The 20,792-nt window shown below is 37.5% G+C and overlaps 1 protein-coding gene across 1 annotated transcript; it reads right to left on the bottom strand.

Annotated features, from left to right (window-relative positions):
• Positions 1 to 390: 390 nt before the first annotated feature.
• pja2 (praja ring finger ubiquitin ligase 2) lies at positions 391 to 20,625 on the bottom strand. The gene is given in 9 exon segments (XM_052093087.1): positions 391 to 1,087; positions 2,136 to 2,251; positions 5,641 to 5,755; positions 10,938 to 11,052; positions 13,718 to 13,903; positions 16,007 to 16,186; positions 17,229 to 17,353; positions 17,355 to 18,232; positions 20,434 to 20,625. Coding segments are annotated over 9 exon segments (2,025 nt in total). The 5' UTR covers positions 20,624 to 20,625; the 3' UTR covers positions 391 to 967.
• Between the last annotated feature and the right edge of the window lie 167 nt (positions 20,626 to 20,792).

Below are 20,792 nucleotides of genomic sequence, written 5' to 3'. Positions count from 1 at the left end.
ATTAATTATGAGATAAAAAGTAAAATATGAGACAGTAAGTCAAATAGAGACTAAATGTTCAATAATGAGATGTCATAACTGAGATACTAAGATTAGTCAAAATTATAATATGTGATTACTGGTCATAATTATGAGATATTAAGAAATATGAGATATTAAATAATTATGAGATAAAGATTCATAAGTATGAGACAGTAAGTCCATTGATACAGTACGAGCTGCCGCCTCTAAATAACATGACACTGAATACACAGCGATTCCCGTTGCAATAAACGGCACAAAGCCATCTCGTATTTATAGTCGTGCACCATCATATTTTCCATTTCAGACTGTCAGCCTTTTGGAAATTGTATTGCTCCCAAAGGTGCTTTTATGAAAACTACCTATTCAGTGACCATCATTTCAATGATTTATACAAATATGTTTATCTATATTGCACAGCCATTATCATTTATTTTCCAGCCATGTTTACTTAAATCAAAAAGTTATCATGCACCTCAGGCAACCAAATTCCCTTTGAATGGATATCTGAATCGTAACCGAGAGAGTTCAGGGTAGCAACCTCCTTGGGAAGCTGCTTTATCACAGCACTCATAATGATTTGAATTGATAAAAGTGATGCTTATTAACACCAAGTGTGAGCTTTTATTGAGCGACTGCGTTTGGAAATGATGCTTTACATGAATTGAGAAACGTTAAATACAGTCATTATGTTTAGCCTAGATGTACAAAAACAGATTTAAAATTGAAACAGGAATAAATATGGTTACCATGAATATGTATTCATATTTTCTCAGAAAATACATTTAAGTTTGCAGCACAAGTCACTAGGTTAAATGGAATCTGAAAACCATGTCTGGCCTGTCGCTTGACAGCAAGGAAATATCGGATGTAAATGTTTTTTGTGGAAATGTGATTACTTTAATATTTCTCTGCGGGATGTTTTGATTGATGTGTGCTCTTGAGATCAGCATGTTCCTCCAGATGCGCTGTGAGTGGACGCTGACGTGTTTTGTTCAGAACTTAAAGACGGGGGTTCGGTCGCTGCTGATGTCAGAACATGCCGACACACCGGACACGTCGCAGACTGGGGAAAAAAAAAAGATCACAAGGAGAAAAGACTGACATCAAATCATCAAAACCATCTTTGATTCGTTTAACTCTTTTTTTTTAATTTTTTTTATCAAATAATGTTGTCAAAAAGGTCTGATTTGCATTCTTTTCTGTCAGTATTTAAATCACCCTCAGGATGTATGAAGAAGATTTTATGCATTGTGCTTACACTGCTCTTTTCCACTCCATTTTTTTCCTCTCCGTAAGTTTTAATGTAAAAGGAGCAATATGTAACATTGACATCAAGCATTTAAAATGGGTACTGAAGTCCAAATTCATAATATTGGAGAGGGTTGTCTCCCCCGCCCTCTCCTCTCCATACTGGAAGCTCACGCAGATTGCCAGGGAGAGGACACGCAACAGGAACAAGCAAACTGACAATGGCAAACTGACGAGCTATAAGTTACTCAGCTAATGTATACGCTTGCACTGTTTTTATGGTTTGCAAATTATAAACCAGCTCAAGTGGATTTTTTATAACTCTGTCAATGTTGGCAAGATGTATTGCTTCCTTCCATGGGTGCAGTGTGCGGTGTTTGCCCACAAACTTGTTACAAATCTGGCAACCCGGGGTGTCGGAATACTATTGGTGAGTGGACAGTGGGCGGGATCACACAGGCCTAAACATAAACAGAAATACGGCTCAGAATGGACATTTCAAGGTAGAATATACTGACTGTAGCATTGTTTTCGGAAAAGCCAGTATTTCAACTTAAAATGTTATTAGAGATTTAGGAAACATGCTATGATAATTTTATGCTTTAATGCAGTAAATATATTACATATTGCACCTTTAAGTTGTGATCAACTTATGTGTATAATGCATTAAAAAAATATCTCCTTTTGTGTTCCATGGAAGAAAGAAAGTCGTATGGTTTTGGAACGAAATGTGGGTGAGAAAATGACAGAAATGCCATTTCTGTGTGAACAATCCCACATAAACAGTTATATGCGATTATGAAATTGTGTTCCACATTTTCCTCTCACTTTCACAAGCTCCCAAGAAAAACAGACACAAATACCTTCCTGAGCCAGAGAGTGACACAGGGTTTATGGAACATGTGGTGGCACGGCAGCAGGGTGGCAATCTCATCGTTGACATATTCACTGCAGCAGATGGTACAGCACTGCTCCTGCTCTGCAAAATCAAACATTTGATTTGAGTTCATTTGAGCTCTCCATCATATTATAAAACATACGTGACCAAAGCAAATATTCAAACATGTCTCGATCCAGTCACGCACACATCAAATTATTCATTTCAGTCATTAGTGTTGAAACTGGGCCATTTTATGCTTTCCGTGGCGTAAAGTTGAAGTAGGACATTAGTGTGCTTGCTTGCTTGCTTGCTTTCCCTGTCACTCAATCTGTGCCTGCACTGAGTGTTGCTTTTTGAGTGAAACATATCTCTCATCTGGTCTTCGTATCGCTCTGAAAAGAATGAGTACACAAAGCTTTTCTGTATAACAAGTCAATTTCTTCAATTTTCCATCTTCAAAACACTTCACATGGACAGCAGTGAGAAACAAGCAAGCAAATTGTGTGCAATTATGTAACCACAGCCATAATAATAATACTTCCATAGAAGCTGTAATGCTGCTCTTGTCTATAATATCACAGATAAAAGCAGAAAAGCACATAAAATCAGAACGTTAGGGCACTACACTTGTTATAGTAAAGGGTATACGTGTACAGATGATACACCACATAATTCTCTGGTCATTTACTCACCCTCATGCATCCCAGATTTGTATGACTTACTTTCTTCAGCAGAACACAACTGAAGATTTTTAGAAGAATATTTCAGCTCTGTTGGTCCATACAATGCAAGTGAATTGTTGCCAGAACTTTGAAGCTCCAAAAATGTACATAAAGGCAGCATAAAATTAATCCATACAACTCCAGTGGTTAAATCCATGTCTTCAGAAGAGACATGATAAGTGTGTGTGAAAGAAACAAATTTTTTTGTTATAGTAAGTCATTTTTTACTATAAAACTTCACATACACATTCTTCTTTTGTTTTTGTCAATTCGCATTCTAAGTGCATATCGCCACCTACTGGGCAGGAAAGAATTTATAGTAAAAAATGACTTAAATATTAATCAGTTTCTCAAACACACCTATCAATTAGCTTCTGAAGACATGGATTAAATCACTGGAGTCGTATGGAAGACTTTTAGGCTGCCTTTGTACTTTTTGGACCTTCAAAGTTTTGACCATTCACTTGTACCTACAGAGCTGAAATATTCTTGTAAAAATCTTTCTTTGTGTTCAGCAGAATCTTTGTTTGTTTGTGTGTGTGTGTGTGTGTGTGTGTGTGTGTGTATGTATATATATATATATATATATATATATATATATATATATATATATATATATATACATATACATATACACACACACACACTCTCCTAAAGGATTATTAGGAACACCATACTAATACTGTGTTTGACCCCTTTCAGCCTTCAGAACTGCCTTAATTCTACGTGGCATTGATTCAACAAGGTGCTGAAAGCATTCTTTAGAAATACTGGCCCATATTGATAGGATAGCATCTTGCAGTTGATGGAGATTTGTGGGATGTACATCCAGGGCACTAAGCTCCTGTTCCACCACATCCCAAAGATGCTCTATTGGGTTGAGATCTGGTGACTGTGGGGGCCATTTTAGTACAGTGAACTCATTGTCATGTTCAAGAAACCAATTTGAAATGATTCGAGCTTTGTGACATGGTGCATTATCCTGCTGGAAGTAGCCATCAGAGGATGGGTACATGGTGGCCATAAAGGGATGGACATGGTCAGAAACAATGCTCAGGTAGGCCGTGGCATTTAAACGATGCCCAATTGGCACTAAGGGGCCTAAAGTGTGCCAAGAAAACATCCCCACACCATTACACCACCACCACCAGCCTGCACAGTGGTAACAAGGCATGATGGATCCATGTTCTCATTCTGTTTACGCCAAATTCTGACTCTACCATCTGAATGTCTCAACAGAAATCGAGACTCATCAGACCAGGCAACATTTTTCCAGTCTTCAACTGTCCAATTTTGGTGAGCTCTTGCAAATTGTAGCCTCTTTTTCCTATTTGTAGTGGAGATGAGTGGTACCCGGTGGGGTCTTCTGCTGTTGTAGCCCATCCGCCTCAAGGTTGTGCGTGTTGTGGCTTCACAAATGCTTTGCTGCATACCTCGGTTGTAACAAGTGGTTATTTCAGGCAAAGTTGCTCTTCTATCAGCTTGAATCAGTCGGCCCATTCTCCTCTGACCTCTAGCATCAACAAGGCATTTTCAGCCCACAGGACTGCCGCATACTGGATGTTTTTCCCTTTTCACACCATTCTTTGTAAACCCTAGAAATGGTTGTGCGTGAAAATCCCAGTAACTGAGCAGATTGTGAAATACTCAGACCGGCCCGTCTGGCACCAACAACCATGCCACACTCAAAATTGCTTAAATCACCTTTCTTTCCCATTCTGACATTCAGTTTGGAGTTCAGGAGATTGTCTTGACCAGGACCACACCCCTAAATGCATTGAAGCAACTGCCATGTGATTGGTTGATTAGATAATTGCATTAATGAGAAATTGAACAGGTGTTCCTAATAATGCTTTAGGTGAGTGTATATATATATATAGGACATGTTTTATTATTATTTATACAATACATACTGATATTTATATGTTGATTTATATTTATAAAATGTAATGAGGTAAATGTAATCAAAGTATATAATTTAGATTATAGGGGTTCAATTGACAGAAATACTCTTGAAGACCCGACTCCAACACGTGGTTAAGATGGAAAAAAAAAAATGTTTTTGTCAACTCCATCAGAATTTTCAGAATAGTGTGAAAACAGACAAATACATTTTAGAATGTTTGTATTACTTAACTCCTTTACTGAACACTTCATTAGCTAATTAAAGACTTAATACTCTTGTTGGACAGATCAAATTAAAATAACATGCTTTTAGTGTGTCAAACGGAGTTATAAAGTGAATAAATGTCATTTTTCTGAAAAAAGTGTTTTTGTAAAAACCAATTCCCTTACATGGTTCATTAGCTGAGACCTTTGTATACAAATATATCATTTTCAAATTAATTTATTATTAAAAAATAAAAACTTAGATTTAAAACATGTTCTGGCCCTTATCCCAAGAATCATTGAAATACTATAAATATGATAGAAATAAAATAAAATATAAATTAATTTAAAAGAATACATTTAATGATTTAATTTTTTTAAATAAATCATACTATTGTCAAACACACTATGGCATTCTCGTATGACAACAGCACGCCAAAGTCTTCTGACTGGCTAAACAAATAACCTACCCACTGTATAAAGGCAATAAGACACTCAAAGTCATGCTAGGTGCAGGTACTTTTCCATGTGTAATGCCAAACAACACACTTAGCCTTCGACTATATTGTCAATATAGTGTCTTCTTGTACCTTATTGCTTAAATACTGTACAGTACTATACTTTAGGTTTTACAGCTTCAAGTAATGGCAGTAGTACCAGTGTTGTCGGCCTGCACTGTGATCTGGGGTAGGCAACTGATGATCTGTTCGGTGGCGGGGGGTTGGGCCTGCTCCACATCTATAGCTAAAGACTCCAGATGAGCCAGTGCTGTCTGCAACACAACAAAACATATTAGCATATTTCATTTCCCCTAGATAAAGATAGAAGCAAGTTAATTATACATAAAGCCACATTTCAACTGGCTTCTCTCATTGGCTGAAATCTATGGAAGTATGTTGAGTTGTCAAAGACTTCAAAGACCAACTGAGTCCAATTTCTTAATTAGTTTATCTTAGCTGGACCAAAACGTAATATTAAGACAATCAAATAAACCATGCATTAAAATATAAGATAGAACTGCAGCCAAGCTGTTTGTGCAAACACTTTAATGACAAAACAGCTTTCATCACACATTCTTAAAGATTACAATACTTTCGAGTAGGGCAAGTACAATTTGATAAAATATAAATTCTTGATAGAAACACAAAAGAAAGTTTACAGAAATATACTTGATTGGACTAAACAAACATAACTATTCTACATTCAAACTATCATGGTTGCAGGGAAATATGAAATGTTGAAAGGGGGGTTTCTCTTTACCAGCACTCCCTAGAAAGGGCCAAAAATCTGGTCTACACAAGTTTCTCAACAAAAACAATCTAACAGTATTTCCTGCATTTGATGCAATGGTTACACCTTTAAATCACCATAAGTTGAGCCACTGGCTAAGCTTACCCCACAGCCACCTTTTAGTGGAAATTGCTTAATTTAATAAATCATGGTTAATTGGGGCCTGGGTAGCTCAGCGAATTAAGATACTGACTACCACATCTGAGTCACGAGTTCGAATCCAGGGCGTGCTGAGTGACTACAGCCAGGTCTCCTAAACAACCACATTGGCCTGGTTGATAGGAAGGGTAGTCATATGGGGTAACATCATCGTGGTTGCTATAATGTGGTTCTTGCTCTCGGTGGGGCGCGTGGCGAGTTGTGTGTGGATGCCGCGGAGAATAGTGTGAAGCCTCCACACACGCCTTGTCTCTGTGGTAAAAGCACTCAACAAGCCACATGATAAGATGCACGGATTGACGGTCAAAGATTGGGAGGCAACTGAGATTCGTCCTCTGCCACCCAGATTGTGGTGAGTCACTACACCACCACGAGAACTTAGAGCACAAGTTTGGAATAATGCACAGATTTTGCCCTTATGGAAAGAAATCTTTACTTTTATTCACCAAAGTGGCATTCAACTGATCACAATGTATAGTCAGGACATTAACAATGTGAAAAATTACTATTACAATTTGAAAAAAAAAAAATTCAGAACTTCTTAAACTACATCAAAGTTTTCTCATCAAAAAATCCCCCACGTGCAGCAATGATAGCTTTGTAGATCCTTGATATTCTAGCTGTCAGTTTGTCCAGATACTCAGGTGACATTTCACCCCACACCTCCTGTATCACTTGACATAGATGTGTCTTGTCAGGCACTTCTCGTGCACCTTACAGTCTAACTGATCCCACAAAAGCTCAATGGGGTTCCAATCCACTCTTTTCCAATTATCTGTTGTCCAATGTCTGATTCTTTGCCCACTCTAACCTTTTCTTTTTGTTTTTCTGTTTCAAAAGTGGCTTTTTCTTTGCAATTCTTCCCATAAGGCTGCACCCCGACTCTTCTCTTTACTGTTGTACATGAAACTGGAGTTGAGCGGGTAGAATTCAATGAAGCTGTCAGCTGAGGACATGTGAGGCATATGTTTCTCAAACTAGAGACTCTGATGTACTTATCCTCTTGTTTAGTTTTACATCTGAACTTCCACAATCTCTTCTGTCCTTGTTAGAGCCAGCTGTCCTTTGTCTTTGAAGACTGTAGTTACACCTTTGTGTGAAATCTTCAGTTTTTTGGCAATTTCAAGCATTGAATAGACTTCAGTCCTCAAAACAATGATTGACTGATGAGTTTCTAGAGAAAGCGGTTTCTTTTTTTTTTTTTTTACCAATTTTGACCTCAAGAAATGCCAGTCTATTGCATACTGTGGCAACTCATAAACACAAAGACAATATTAAGCTTCATTTAATGAACCAAATATCTTTCAGCTGTGTTTGATATAATTGCAAGTGGTTTTCTAGTTGCAAATTATCAATTTAGCATGATTACTCAAGGATAAGGTGTTTGAGTTGGCCACCAGTGTGTGTATTTATATATGCCCTAATATATATGTATATATTAGAGCAGAAATGATTAGTTGCCGTTATCGACAACGTCAACAATAAAAAAAATTGTCTACAAAAATTTTCATTGATGAATAGTTGTTTGATCTCATTTAACGTAACATGAGATCACATTAAACTCTAATGATTACGCGTGACTGCAAGACTGAGGAAAGGAAGAATTACACAGATCACAGTCCACATGCACTCTAAACTTTCCAAACAGCTTCAGGTGATGTAGATCGCAAAATATGAGGGAATTATACAAGAATAAGTAAATTCAGAAGCTCTCTCATTGTGAATAAGTGAGTCAGAGCTCTTTAAAGGAAAAACCTGCTGTTACATCTTAAATGCAGTTTTAATGCATTATACAGTGTATATAAAAATTCTACACACCCCTGTTAAAATGGCAGGTTTTTGTGATGTAAAAGAATGAGACAAACGATAAATCATGACAGAACTTCTTCCACTTTTAATGTGACCTATAATGTGACATTCACATTCAAACTCATGTTAAATAGAAGTCATTACACACCTGCCATCATTTAAAGTGACTCTGATTAATCACAAATAAAGTTAAGCTGTTCTAGTAGGATTTTCCTGGAATGTTCTTAGTTGCATCTCCGAGCAAAAGCCATGGTCTGCAGAGAGCTTCCAAAGCATCAGAGGGATCTCATTGTTGAAAGATATCAGTCAGGAGAAGGGTACAAAAGAATTTCCAAAGCATTTGATATACCATGGAACATAGTGAAGACAGTCATCATCAAGTGGAGAAAATATGGCACAACAAATTACCAAGAACTGGACGTCCCTCCAAAATTGATGAAAAGACAAGAAGAAAACTGGTCAGGGAGGATTCCAAGAGGCCTAGAGCAACATTAAAGGAACTGCAGGAATTTCTGGCAAGTACTGGCTATGTGCTATATGTGACAACAATCTCCCGTATTCTTCATATGAATGGGCTATGGGGTAGGGTGGCAAGACGGAAGCCTTTTCTTACAAAGAAAATCATCCAAGCCCGCCTGAAGTTTGCAAAAACAAACATCAAGTCTCCCAAAAGCACGTGGGAAAATGTGTAATGGTCTGATGAAACAAGGTTGAATTTTTTGGCCATAATTCCAAAAGGTATGTTTGGTGCAAAAACAACACTGCACATCACCCAAAGAACACCATACCCACAGTGAAGCATGGTGGTGGCAGCATCATGCTTTGGGGCAGTTTTTCTTCAGCTGGAACCGGGGCCTTAGTCAGGGTGCAGGGAATTATGAACAGTTCCAAATACCAGGCAATTTTGGCACAAAACCTTCAGGCATCCGTTAGAAAGCTGAAGATGAAGTTCAGGTTTGCGCACGACAACGACCAAAACACACATCCAAATCCACAAAAGCATGGCTTCACCAGAAGATGATTAATGTTTTGGAATGGCCCAGCCAGAGCCCAGACCTGAATCCAATTGAACATCTGTGGGGTGATCTGAAGAGGGCTGTGCACAGGAGATGTCCTCGCAATCTGACAGATTTGGAGTGGGTAAATATTGCCATGTCAAGATGTACCATGCTAATAGACTCCTACCCAAAAAGACTGAGTGCTGTAATAAAATCAAAAGGTGCTTCAACAATGTATTAGTTTAAGAGTGTGCACACTTATGCAACCAGGTTATTGTGAGTTTTTTTTGTTTTTTTCCTCAAAGATTTCAGTTTGTTTTTCAAATGAATTGTTCACATTATAGGTCACATTAAAGGTGGAAAAAGTTCTGACATGATTTATCTTTGTCTCATTCTTTTACATCACAAGAACCTGGCATTTTAACAGGGGTGTGTAGACTTTTTATATCCACTGTAGCTTTATTGAAGTTCAATACAGAAGCAGGTCATGTAATTAACAGCTAACTCCAAAACTGGCATTTCTCTGTGTGGTCAGCACCTCTTCTATGAGTTGCGCAAATGTCCCAATCTAAGGGGAAAGACACTGAAACTGCACCCGGCTATTTCACACTTTGTCGCGGGGACGCTCATCCCTCGAGTGCGCACGCTTGCTGCAGCTAGATTATAACGTGATTGCTCATGACTTATTGAATCATAATATATGTCACTGTGCATTTCTTATAGTGAAGAACATTGGCAATAAGCAGCTTTATTAATAAGAGAATGTTTGTTTATTTTGTGAGTTAAAGATGGATTGAAGTGAACAGAAAGGAGAGAGAGGAAGTCTTCGCCCCATTATACACTACAACAACATCAGCTTTTGATTTGTTTTTGTTTGTTTTCCAATATAAATATCTAAAACTCATTTACAACAGTGTATATTTTCTTTAGCAACTATACTGCAGAAAAAAAGAGAATGTTGAATATAATAATTAAAATACAAATATTTTAAAATATCTAAAGATCCTTTAATAAAATATGCATTCACCCGAGAAGCAGCATATAATATATTTATACTTGCTTTTAGAGATCTTGAATATAAGTATATTTTGTCTTTACTGCACTCGCAGAAGTATAACCAAGTGAAGAAATACACTTGTATACAAAATACACGTATATTTAAAATATATTCTCTTAAAGCAAGTCTAAATATCATATATGTTAATTCTCAAGTAAATGCACAAATTTTAGTTGTCCATTGGAAGGATAGTTCACCCAAAACATTTTAATGATCTCATCATTTACTCACCCTGATGTAGGTTCTCACAAAACTTTGAAGCTCAAAAGGCACATACAGGCAGCAAAACAGTTATCCAGAAGACTCCAGTGTTTAAATCAATCTCTTCAGAAGTGATATGATAGGTATAAAAATAGATCAATAAACAGAATAATAAATTGATCTGTTTCTCACCCACAATTATCATATTGCTTCTGAAGAGATGACTTTAACCACTGAAGTCATTTGGATTACTTTTATGCTGACTTTATGTGCTTTTTGAGCTTCAAAGTTTTGGACCCTCCTATTTTACCTCCATTTTAGTTGGACAGCAGAGATTCAAAGAGCAATACTGCAACCCTAAAGTGCCTATATAGACTCCCTTTGATTTGCTCTGAATCTCAATATATATGGAGTTTATGCATTAAGGCAGAGGTACTCACCTCCATAGCCTGAGCGAGACGCTCCTCTAATGCCATGTAAGTGAGAAGCTGGGAATGATCCACATATGAGATTGCTTGAGCCATGCCAAAACCCTCACCAAATTCATCAAGAAACCTGAAAAAAAATAAAAAAGGAGTTAGTAACTATTAATAACTAATATTTGTATTGCTTCTCCAGCTGACAGAATTACAATGAGGAAACATATTGTACTGTTCTTATTTTATGACTGTAAATTGTAATTTTTAAATGTAATTTATCACTGTTTTCATATTTCAGATATGCAATTTGTAGTGTAAATATCACGAAAACAAGTCCATGTTTCACCCTCAAATCAAAAGAAAACAAACAGTGTCTAGATCTTTTACTTTACATTTTTTTAACTCCCATTAGTCTCCTTACTGCTTAATAAAACAGATCCTTAAAAAAAAAATAGTAATACAAAATCTATTTAAATAAGCATAAATGAAAGGCAATAAAACACAAACTTGTAAATTGCAAATATATAATTTTTCGCACAATATCTTCAAGCAGTGTTCAATACAAGTAAAGCTCAATTGACAGTATGTGTCAGATAATGCTGATTACCAAAAAAAAGCCCCTCATTTATCAAAAAAATAATAATAAATTATTTAAAAATCATGGTTACATTTAGACACAAACAACAGAAATTAAATGTGGCTATATTCAAAATTATAGCCACAAGATGTAAACATAATATGTTCTACCAAGATTTTATTGTGATACAATCGCTTACCTTATCTGCATAAATCTATATCCAATATTATGACTTTGACAGCGTATCGCCGGTAAACCCTACAATATGGTAACTGCTGTAACACCAGTTAATCCCTAATTACATCACACTAAAAGTGTATTATAATGTTTATAGACTGCCCGAATCTTACCGAAACCACAATTATTTCTTTTTTTAATAGACAAGGGTTGAGTTGAAATAAGTTTTTGTGGTAATCAACATTATGCAATATGTGCGGCAGGATAAATTCAGTGGCAACTGGCGAGCATGTCTGGAATGCTGACGATGGTCGAGGCAGACTTGTAGGATCTTGCTGTAATACGTCGATCGATCACTGCGATGGAGGCGAAATTCTCCGAGTTGGTTACAAGAATCAGGGATGTTGAGAAACGGATTGATTATCTGGAGTCATCGGAGAGGGAATTAGCTGCTAATCCGCTACCGTCCAAAGTAGATTTGGAACACGTTTGGGAATAGTTGGAAGACCATGAGAATCGTAATCAGCAAAAAAACGTCCGCATTATTGGAATTCCTGAGCATGAGGAAGGCCAAGATATGGTGAAATTCCTTGATGAGCTCTTCCCATGTCTGCTCGACATAACAGGCCATAAACTGGAATCAAGCGAGCTCAGAGTCCCGGCTTGGAGATCCGCTGAGGGAGACAGGCCCCAATCAATTCTGGCCAAATTTATGAGATCATCTGATAAACATCTTGTGTTACGTGAGGCGTAAAGGAAAGCTTTCTTGGAAGAACCACATAATTTTCTTGTTCCCGGACATTGCGAATTCGACAAGAGAGAAACATGATCGATTCAAGGAATGCAAGAAACATTTACATCAATGGAAGATCGCTTTTGCACTGATGTTTCCGGCCAAATTGAGAATAGATACAAAGGATGGCCAAAAGATATTTACATGCCCATAGCAAGCACTGACTTTCATAAATTCAATGGCCTGAGGATGGTGCGTTTCTCATGTTGCTCCCAAGTGTGCTTGACTCACTGAATAGTCACTTGACTGGCTGAGGAAGCTAGGCGCATTTTTTGTTTCTTTTTGTGCTGGCTCTGCCTAGCGGCTGGAGTTTATTTTGTTTAATAACATGCCTTCGGGACAGTTGTGGATGAATCTGCATGTTCCTTGTGTTTATGCCTCCTATTTTGTACCATTCCCTCTCTCCCTATAGATGTCCCCCTCTCTTATTTCATTATTGATAGCATAGCGAAGACCTTCATTTGGAATTTAAGCATCCCAGATTACAATTCAATATGTTACATAGGCTAATTGACAAAGGTGGGCTAGGCCCAAGATTTTGTTTTATTATTATGCGTTCTGACTCAGACATTTGGCTCATTGGTTGCTTCCACCTGAGAGACCCTCCCTGGTTTGGTATTAAACAGGAAGTTTTTGCCCCTATTTCATCTTTGAAAAGTCTTTCTATCAAACTAATCAGAGGAGTTACACCCCATTATCTCGCATTTGCATTCGGTATGGACAAAAGTGTCCAGTGTGTTTAACTCGGTGATTTATTTAAATGTTGCCTCGAGCAAATGGCAGAACCCAAAATTATGCATTAATAAGTCCCTTTTCTGCTGGCCTTTTTTCTGTATATTTATTCATGTGTAACCACATTGATGTTTGTTGGGGGATAGGGATTGGGAGGGGTAGGCGTGGTTGTGGGGTTTAAATGTAGATATGTGTGTGTGTGTGTGTGTATATATATATATATATATATATATATATATATATATACACACATACATATGTACACTCTACATTTTTTGCTTGTCTTTATTATTGTAAGATTTAATAAAAAAATATAAATTACAACAAATGCGGTCGATTGAGCTTAACTTGTATTGCATGCTAAACATTCCTGACAATTTTGGGGGTAATGATAGCTAATAATGGGCTTCATTTCTGCAAAATAACATTTATTTGGGGTGAAATACGAACGGAACAGGTTTGGTGAGATTCATCCTGTGTCATTATCTGTATTATTTGATATTGTATATCAGGTTTGTTGACCTCCACTCCGTGTCCAGATCATCGCTCATGCTGGAGTCATCTTCCAGGTTATTGTTGCCATCCAGAATGAAGAGTCCAGGGTGGACAAACTGACTTACACCATATGGATCCTCATCACTACTGCTGCCAGAATCCTGATTATACATCAGCCAGGGGATCTCACCCTCTTCCAGAGGGGTCTGCTCCCTGACGAAAGCCACACACAAAACACAAAAGAGCAGAAACAGTATGTTCATATAGTTTTAAGGGCTGCCAAATTTAAAGCATTAACACTTGAAATTAATTAAAAGGCACTCAATTATAATTTTGATTTTAGTTTTATTGCCAGTTGCTACATTTTTAAACAGAATGAAAAGAACAGTATTTTTGAAAAATATCTCAATAATACCCTGTAACTGGAGGCTTTCATTTGTGGAATCATGGCTGACTGCAAACAGCGCATTTCTATAATGGCATTGGTAACAGACAAATTCTGCTTTTGTGTGATTCTGCATCTATGCCACCAAGTGTCAGCATAACATATAAAAGAATATTACAGAGTACCTTTAAATACATGAATGTGTTTACTCCAATAAACTTAACATAATTAACGCATTAAACCAAAATTACATTGAAGAGGCCAGATTCTCTTCTGTCTGACTGTGGTTCAGTATATGTTAACAGTCCAAACAAAAAAAACTTTAAAGTGTTTTTTTTTTTGTTTTTTTTTAATCTACTGAAAGCTGTAATTGTTTAAAATGTTAATAAATACACAGCCTTGACAAACAAGTGAAGGTTTGATTTCATAACATATTCAAACATAATGTTTAAGTACTATATAAAGAAAACAAACATGTCCTCTTATTAATCATTTTATAGTGTGTTTGCTTGTTCTAAAACATCTAAATAAACAAAAAGCAGTTCTGAGTAAACAACATATTTCTGCAATAAACTGATAAATACTCTGAAAACCTTATGAGCTTGTATTGGTGCGTTCAAGTCTTGTTGGATGATCCTATTTCCAAGGCATTGGAACGAACATGAGCGCCACCACAAAGTCGTAATTACTAGTGGGATACTCAGGATGTTCTTCGTGCCCTTTCTTTCGTACATAAAGGCAGAATAAAAGTAATCCATATGGCTCCAGTGGTTAAATCTATATCTTCACAAGTTATATGATAGGTGTGTGTGAGAAACAGATCCCCAAAAGACGGCGATATGCACGAAGAATGCGAATTAACAGAAACAAGAATGTGAAAGTGGAGAGTGATTGTAAAAAATGACTTAAATATTGATTTGTTTCTCACCCACACCAATAATTTCACTTCTGAAGATATAGATTTAACCCAGTGAAGTCGTATGGATTACTTTTATGCTGCCTATATGTGATTTTGGAGCCCATTCAATTGCATTGTATGGAAAAGTTTTTGGGTGAACTTTCCCTTTAAACACATTCCAAATTTGCAATAAAATTTAGGTCACGTCCACACTAATCATTTTTCGTTTTCAATTTCCTAATGTCATAATTTTTCCAAAGTATGCGGTTTTGGAGAGGTTTTCTTTTTCTTTTACATACAAATCCAGTTGTTCACATGTAGTCTAGGCATATTTAAAAAAAGGTACTTATTGTGTACTTTCATTTTGAGGATGACACTTTGGCTCAGTGGCGGAGTTAGGGGGTGGCCATGGCCGTGGCCAACATGGACCGAAGCCTGGCCACCCCATTGGCAACCCCACTCGCAATTGCTCTTTTAGTCATTTTTTGGCACAATTGAGTTCTTTAGAGGTGAAATCATCTCTGTACAAATTTAACATGTGCGCACACAAAGGTCGCCGCACCTCTCCATCCCGGTTGTCATTGTATCCACCCCCCACAGTCCGACGATATAAAAATGCTGCCCGAACATTTCTGTGCCCCACAGACTGATCGCTTGCCCCTGCCTGGCAACACCTTTGAAAAACTCCTGGCTCTGCCCCTGCTTTGGCTTTACACAATGACCTTGGTGTGTGTGCTTTCAGACAATATTGTAAATATACGCTTGCAGGAGCGATGAATGGCTATACAGCAGAGGTTGTGCAGAAAGTCGTTATTTGGAGATAATTTTGCCGCTCTCTCATTTAAAATAACTAGGGTTCATTAACATTAGAAGGAAAGTTATATGCATGCGCATCTGCTGTGAATTCAGCTGGAAGTTTGCATGATAACTTTTTCAGCACACTTTTACACATGCATTAGTGAATGTGACCCAGTGTTATCCAAAGAATTACTGCAGTGTTTAGAGTTTGTTCTGTCAGTGAATGTGTGCCTACTCTAGAGCGAGGTTGAGAGAAGGCACTTCCTCCAGACTGCTGCTACTGCTGCTGCTACCGGGCAGCTCATCCATGCCAGGCAGAGTCTCCCAGCTCTCTTCACTGGTGCACCTCTCCTTCTCCAGCCCGGAGTCTGACGTCCATGAAGCCGACCACTCGCCCTCGCTGCATTCTGAGCTGCTGCTTTAAACACACATCCGCACACACGCACACACACACACACAAATCGTGAGTCAACCTCGTAAAAGTTAAAGTAATCCTCTTAGCTGAAGCACATTAGAATGCAGAATGAGCACCCACAGAGAGCACCTTCAGTACCACCTCATTTCCTGTGGGGCATTTAAATTATCAAGCATTCACAGCAAATTAACAAATTCATCTTGGATAAATGCAGCGTGAATTACGGTACAGCGGCCCGAAAAAATATTTGGACACTTAAAAGTTTTCCTGCTTTCAGTCCAAATCTATTAATTTTATGGTCATTTATCTGCTAGTGTGCTTCTAAACACTGCCAAAATTCATTTTCAGAAGATGTAAGCTTTTCAAATCTGCAGTCTCTTTCTTCCGGCTAAACATCAAAGACACCACACAGAGGTTGAGAAACATTGTCCAATCAAATGCTTTCTAGAACAAGAACGCACCCTACAACTGTTCAGTGCGTCTGGCTGTGTTCTAACTGACTCTGATCATGCCTCTGCAGGGCACTTCGAAGGGAGCATAACTCATGCTTTAGCATCATTCCAAACATCATTTCCAATAAGAATTGCTTAAAAGGGGAGTTCTGGCTGACTTAAAATTGTAAGAATATCATTGCATTAGAAAGCCAGATATCAAACTAAATGATAAATAATTTTGCAATGAAATGTAACCAAGGTTTGGACCGTTAAGTAAATGGTTTAAGTGTCCAAAAACTTTTTAAGGCCACTGTATAACTGGTAAAGTCTTATCAAACTGATTATGTTGTTAATTCTAACTTCTGCCATGAATGCAGAAATTTGTCCCTTTAAAGATCCATGCACAATCAGGTTATCATTCTGTTAAAAGGCCTTTTTTAACTTATTGTAAATTATTACACTGTACTACAGCACAGCTCTTTTGGAAATTGGTTGCCTCGGACAACGATCAATTACACAAATCAACAGCTCTTTATACAAAATTATTTAACTGCAGAATGGAACGAATGACGAATCAGAGTCAAGTATTCCAGGTAATTATACTGTACCTTTCATCCCCCTTTTCAGACGCATCAGCCCTTTTCTCTCCAAAGTTCTCTAGATCTTCCCAGATCTCATCATCGTCATCATCATCATCATCATCATCATCATCATTTTGTAGTGTTACTACCATCCTCTCGTGTCCTTTGCGGAGAGTTGAGGTCACTCAAGGTCAAGGGTTGGAAATCAAAGAGGAGCTCCCTTTCAGGGCTTGCTTGTGCAAGGAAACCAAGAGGTGCAGGGTCACACTCGTTTCTGACCGGCGAGCCTGAGAAATGACCCCCTTCCTCTTTTTCAGACCATTTCCTCCTTTGAAGGTAAGTCTTGCTAGTCTCTTTGCGGATCTTTGGCCTTACGACCATTTCTGACAGAAACGTTTCTTCAGGATTCGTATTTCCTACACTTTTATAGGAAACAGGGCCAGCACTGGCTGTAACCCCTTGACATGTGGGAACATTGTCTTCTTCAAATAACAACTGACCAACTTTCCTGTTTGCTTTTACAGTTCTGTGGCAATCTGGTTCCTCACAATAGCAATTTGTTGACGTTTTTGAAGATGTCACTTGAGCTGAATGTTCTGTATCCTCAAGGAAATCTACATTTAATCCCAGTTCGCAAATCATACCATCAAGTCTCTTCTGAATGGCCTGAGTTGGGTTTAAACTCGAGTCATCCTCCTCAGCTCCTCTACTGTCAAGCTCATAGGAGTCAATGTTAATATAGCTCAGAACTTCAGGGCTGGTTGGGGACTTGGGTTCTTCATCTTGGGTCCAAACTCTTGCCTGATTATTTCTTTTTATATCGGAATGATAGTTACTATCATATGGCACAACCTGGTCACTCTTTGGTCTCTTAAAATGTTTTAAGGGGGCTTTAGTAGCTCTGCACAACAATGACTGTTTCCTGTTATGGCCATCCCGTTTTGATGTCGTGTTTAACTCAGGCCGCAGTGAATTTGAGGATGCCATTGGGATGATGGTCTGAATCACTGAAGAAATGTTGGTCTTTGAGGCTAGAAGGAAGACAGTTCAATTACTGTTGTTTACCCTTCACTGGTTATCAATTAACTTGGTAAGTTTCCATGTTTCTGTGCACTCTAGGCTGAATATCATGAAAAAAGATCCAGATTAGGTTTCACCCCCAAAAGGCAAGAAAAGAAAGAAAATTTTATAATAATAATTATGAAAATGTAGTTTGCAGACATTATTTGAATGACAATTAATCACTTATCATAATGACTGTAAATTACAAAATATCTAATTCTCTGTACAATAATAATATAATGTTTGTTTATGTTAAAAATGGCATAATTTAAATCCAGTGCAACAAATGCTACCATGATGTTTACCTACAAATACTGTATATTTAAAAAATGTAAACAAATTGTTTTAATTACAGTAGACTACTGGAAATTTGGGCAATGGTGCTTAACTGTCATGAAAAAAAAAAAGCAAAATGCTAAACATTTTAAAGAATGTTCCTGGTTCTGTAGAATTTAAACTCAATCAACTGCATTTGTATCAAAGTTAATTAACAGATAACAATTTCAATTAGTCCCTTGTATATTTAAAAAAAAAAAACTAACTTTGCTTTTGTTTTAATAGACAAGGGAAGAATTTAAAAATTTTCTGTGGTAATCAACATAATGCCACCAATCTCTAGATTAAGCTTAAAGGAATATTCTTGGTTCAATACAAGTTAAGATTAATCGAAAGCATTTGTGGCATAATGTAGATTATCACAAAAATAAATTGACTTAAAATGTAATCAAGGTTACAGTGATGAACTTACAATGGAAGTGAATGGGGCCAATCTGTAAATGTTAAAATACTAACGGTTTTAAAAGTATAGCCTAACCATTTCTGTGTAAATATACAGTATAACCAATTTTACAACTTCGTTGTAACGACTGTAAAAATGACAATTTAAACAACTTTACAGCTCAAATAAAACATGAGTTTTAACAGAAGAATTCATGCAAGTGCTTTTATAAAATTAAGCTTCACATTTCTGTCCTTAAACCCTCATTCACTTCCATTGTAGGTGCCCTATTGACTAAGTTTACATGGACACCAGAAACCACTTATTGCAAGAAAGCAGCGTTCCCATTTACATGCACTGTATAAACAACAAACTCTTTACTCCCGTATACATTCAGCAAGCAGCATTCTCCACAGCACAGCCATTTCCACACGACGCTTGTGTAAATAAAAGCCATGGTATCCGAGGAAGATTTTGCTATTTTATTCTCTGTTGCTTCACTTTTAATTCTAGGTATTCAAGAGTTGTTGTTCTGCTTGGTGCAATTGTGCTGCATTGGTGGAATTGTGCTGCATTATCGGGGTTTCCCTCTTACCTAAAACTCCGGGATTCCCCAAGTGTAGGAGTGCATAAACACGAACATGAGGGACTGTTGATATTTTACAGTGGTGTGTGTAAATGTAAAAGTATAGGCTATAGTGTATTTGCTTTTCCCACTGTACTGCGAGAAATGTTGAATTCTTTAAACTTTGTTGACATGTTGGTGGGCTCCATCCTATGACTTCTGTTCACGCATATGCGCAGTCTTCAAACACCCATCGCCACTTACGTGTTTACATGGCCACACTAAGCTGCATTCTATGAGAGAAACCTAGGTGTGGTAAACCACTTTCTCTTAATCACTTAAATGGCATAAAGACGTTCTGCGTTCCTGCTTACATGATGTTTCAGATTGCCGCTTTCTGCAGAAACCCTGGAACAAACCATTTTCTTAAGAGCATGCAAACGTGGTCAGTGTAACAATTTCTGGATTCTAGAACACATTATGACCCCCAACATATTCTGACAGGTTTCATGAGATTCATCCTATAACTCCACTTCACTTCTAAAAACCTATTTCAAATACAATTTCAAACAACTATTCATCCACCCTCACCATTCTTAAAACATTTTTTTTAATAAAGTTGTTGATCTTCGCAACACCAACAGGGTTTCTTTCTGCACCTTCTAATAAATATCCCATTCTAAATCAGAGCAGCCCACAAAAGCATATTTCAGCTCTACTAAATCCCTACTGTGCATTACAAAGCTGTTCATTTACCACAAAAACAAGTATGTCTCAAATCCTATATTCCACATTTATTGATCACATACTTTAGGTAACTCAGAACACATTAGAACTAACGCGAAGTAACGTTCCTTAAACGATTCCCTTTAACAGCTGGTACATACCCACTGTATGGTCCTTATGATTACTGGTCCTCTCCATGCACTCACAGTCCACAGTGGATGTTGCTCTGTGTTTGTCTGTAACTGGGCGGAAGCTAATGTATGCGTGTCTCCGGCCGTATCTCCTGCCTGAGATGGTCTGGTATCCTCCAGCTGGTTTGGGCCATGCAGACTTGCCTGCTTCTTGACCCATTCCTATGAGAGACAAAAGCTGGAATGAATTTAGCAGCAAGGTGTAGTTCACCCCATTAACTATGGACACCAACTTTTTGTGAAAGGTTAAGCTTTAGGTGTGCTTGTGCTATTGTTCTCAATAAGAAATGCCACTTTTATGATACTGTATTATATAATGCAAAGACATT

This window comes from Xyrauchen texanus, chromosome 3, assembly GCF_025860055.1.
Source record: "Xyrauchen texanus isolate HMW12.3.18 chromosome 3, RBS_HiC_50CHRs, whole genome shotgun sequence".
Classification (NCBI taxonomy): domain Eukaryota; kingdom Metazoa; phylum Chordata; class Actinopteri; order Cypriniformes; family Catostomidae; genus Xyrauchen; species Xyrauchen texanus.
This window is presented reverse-complemented; position numbering and strand designations above follow the sequence as displayed.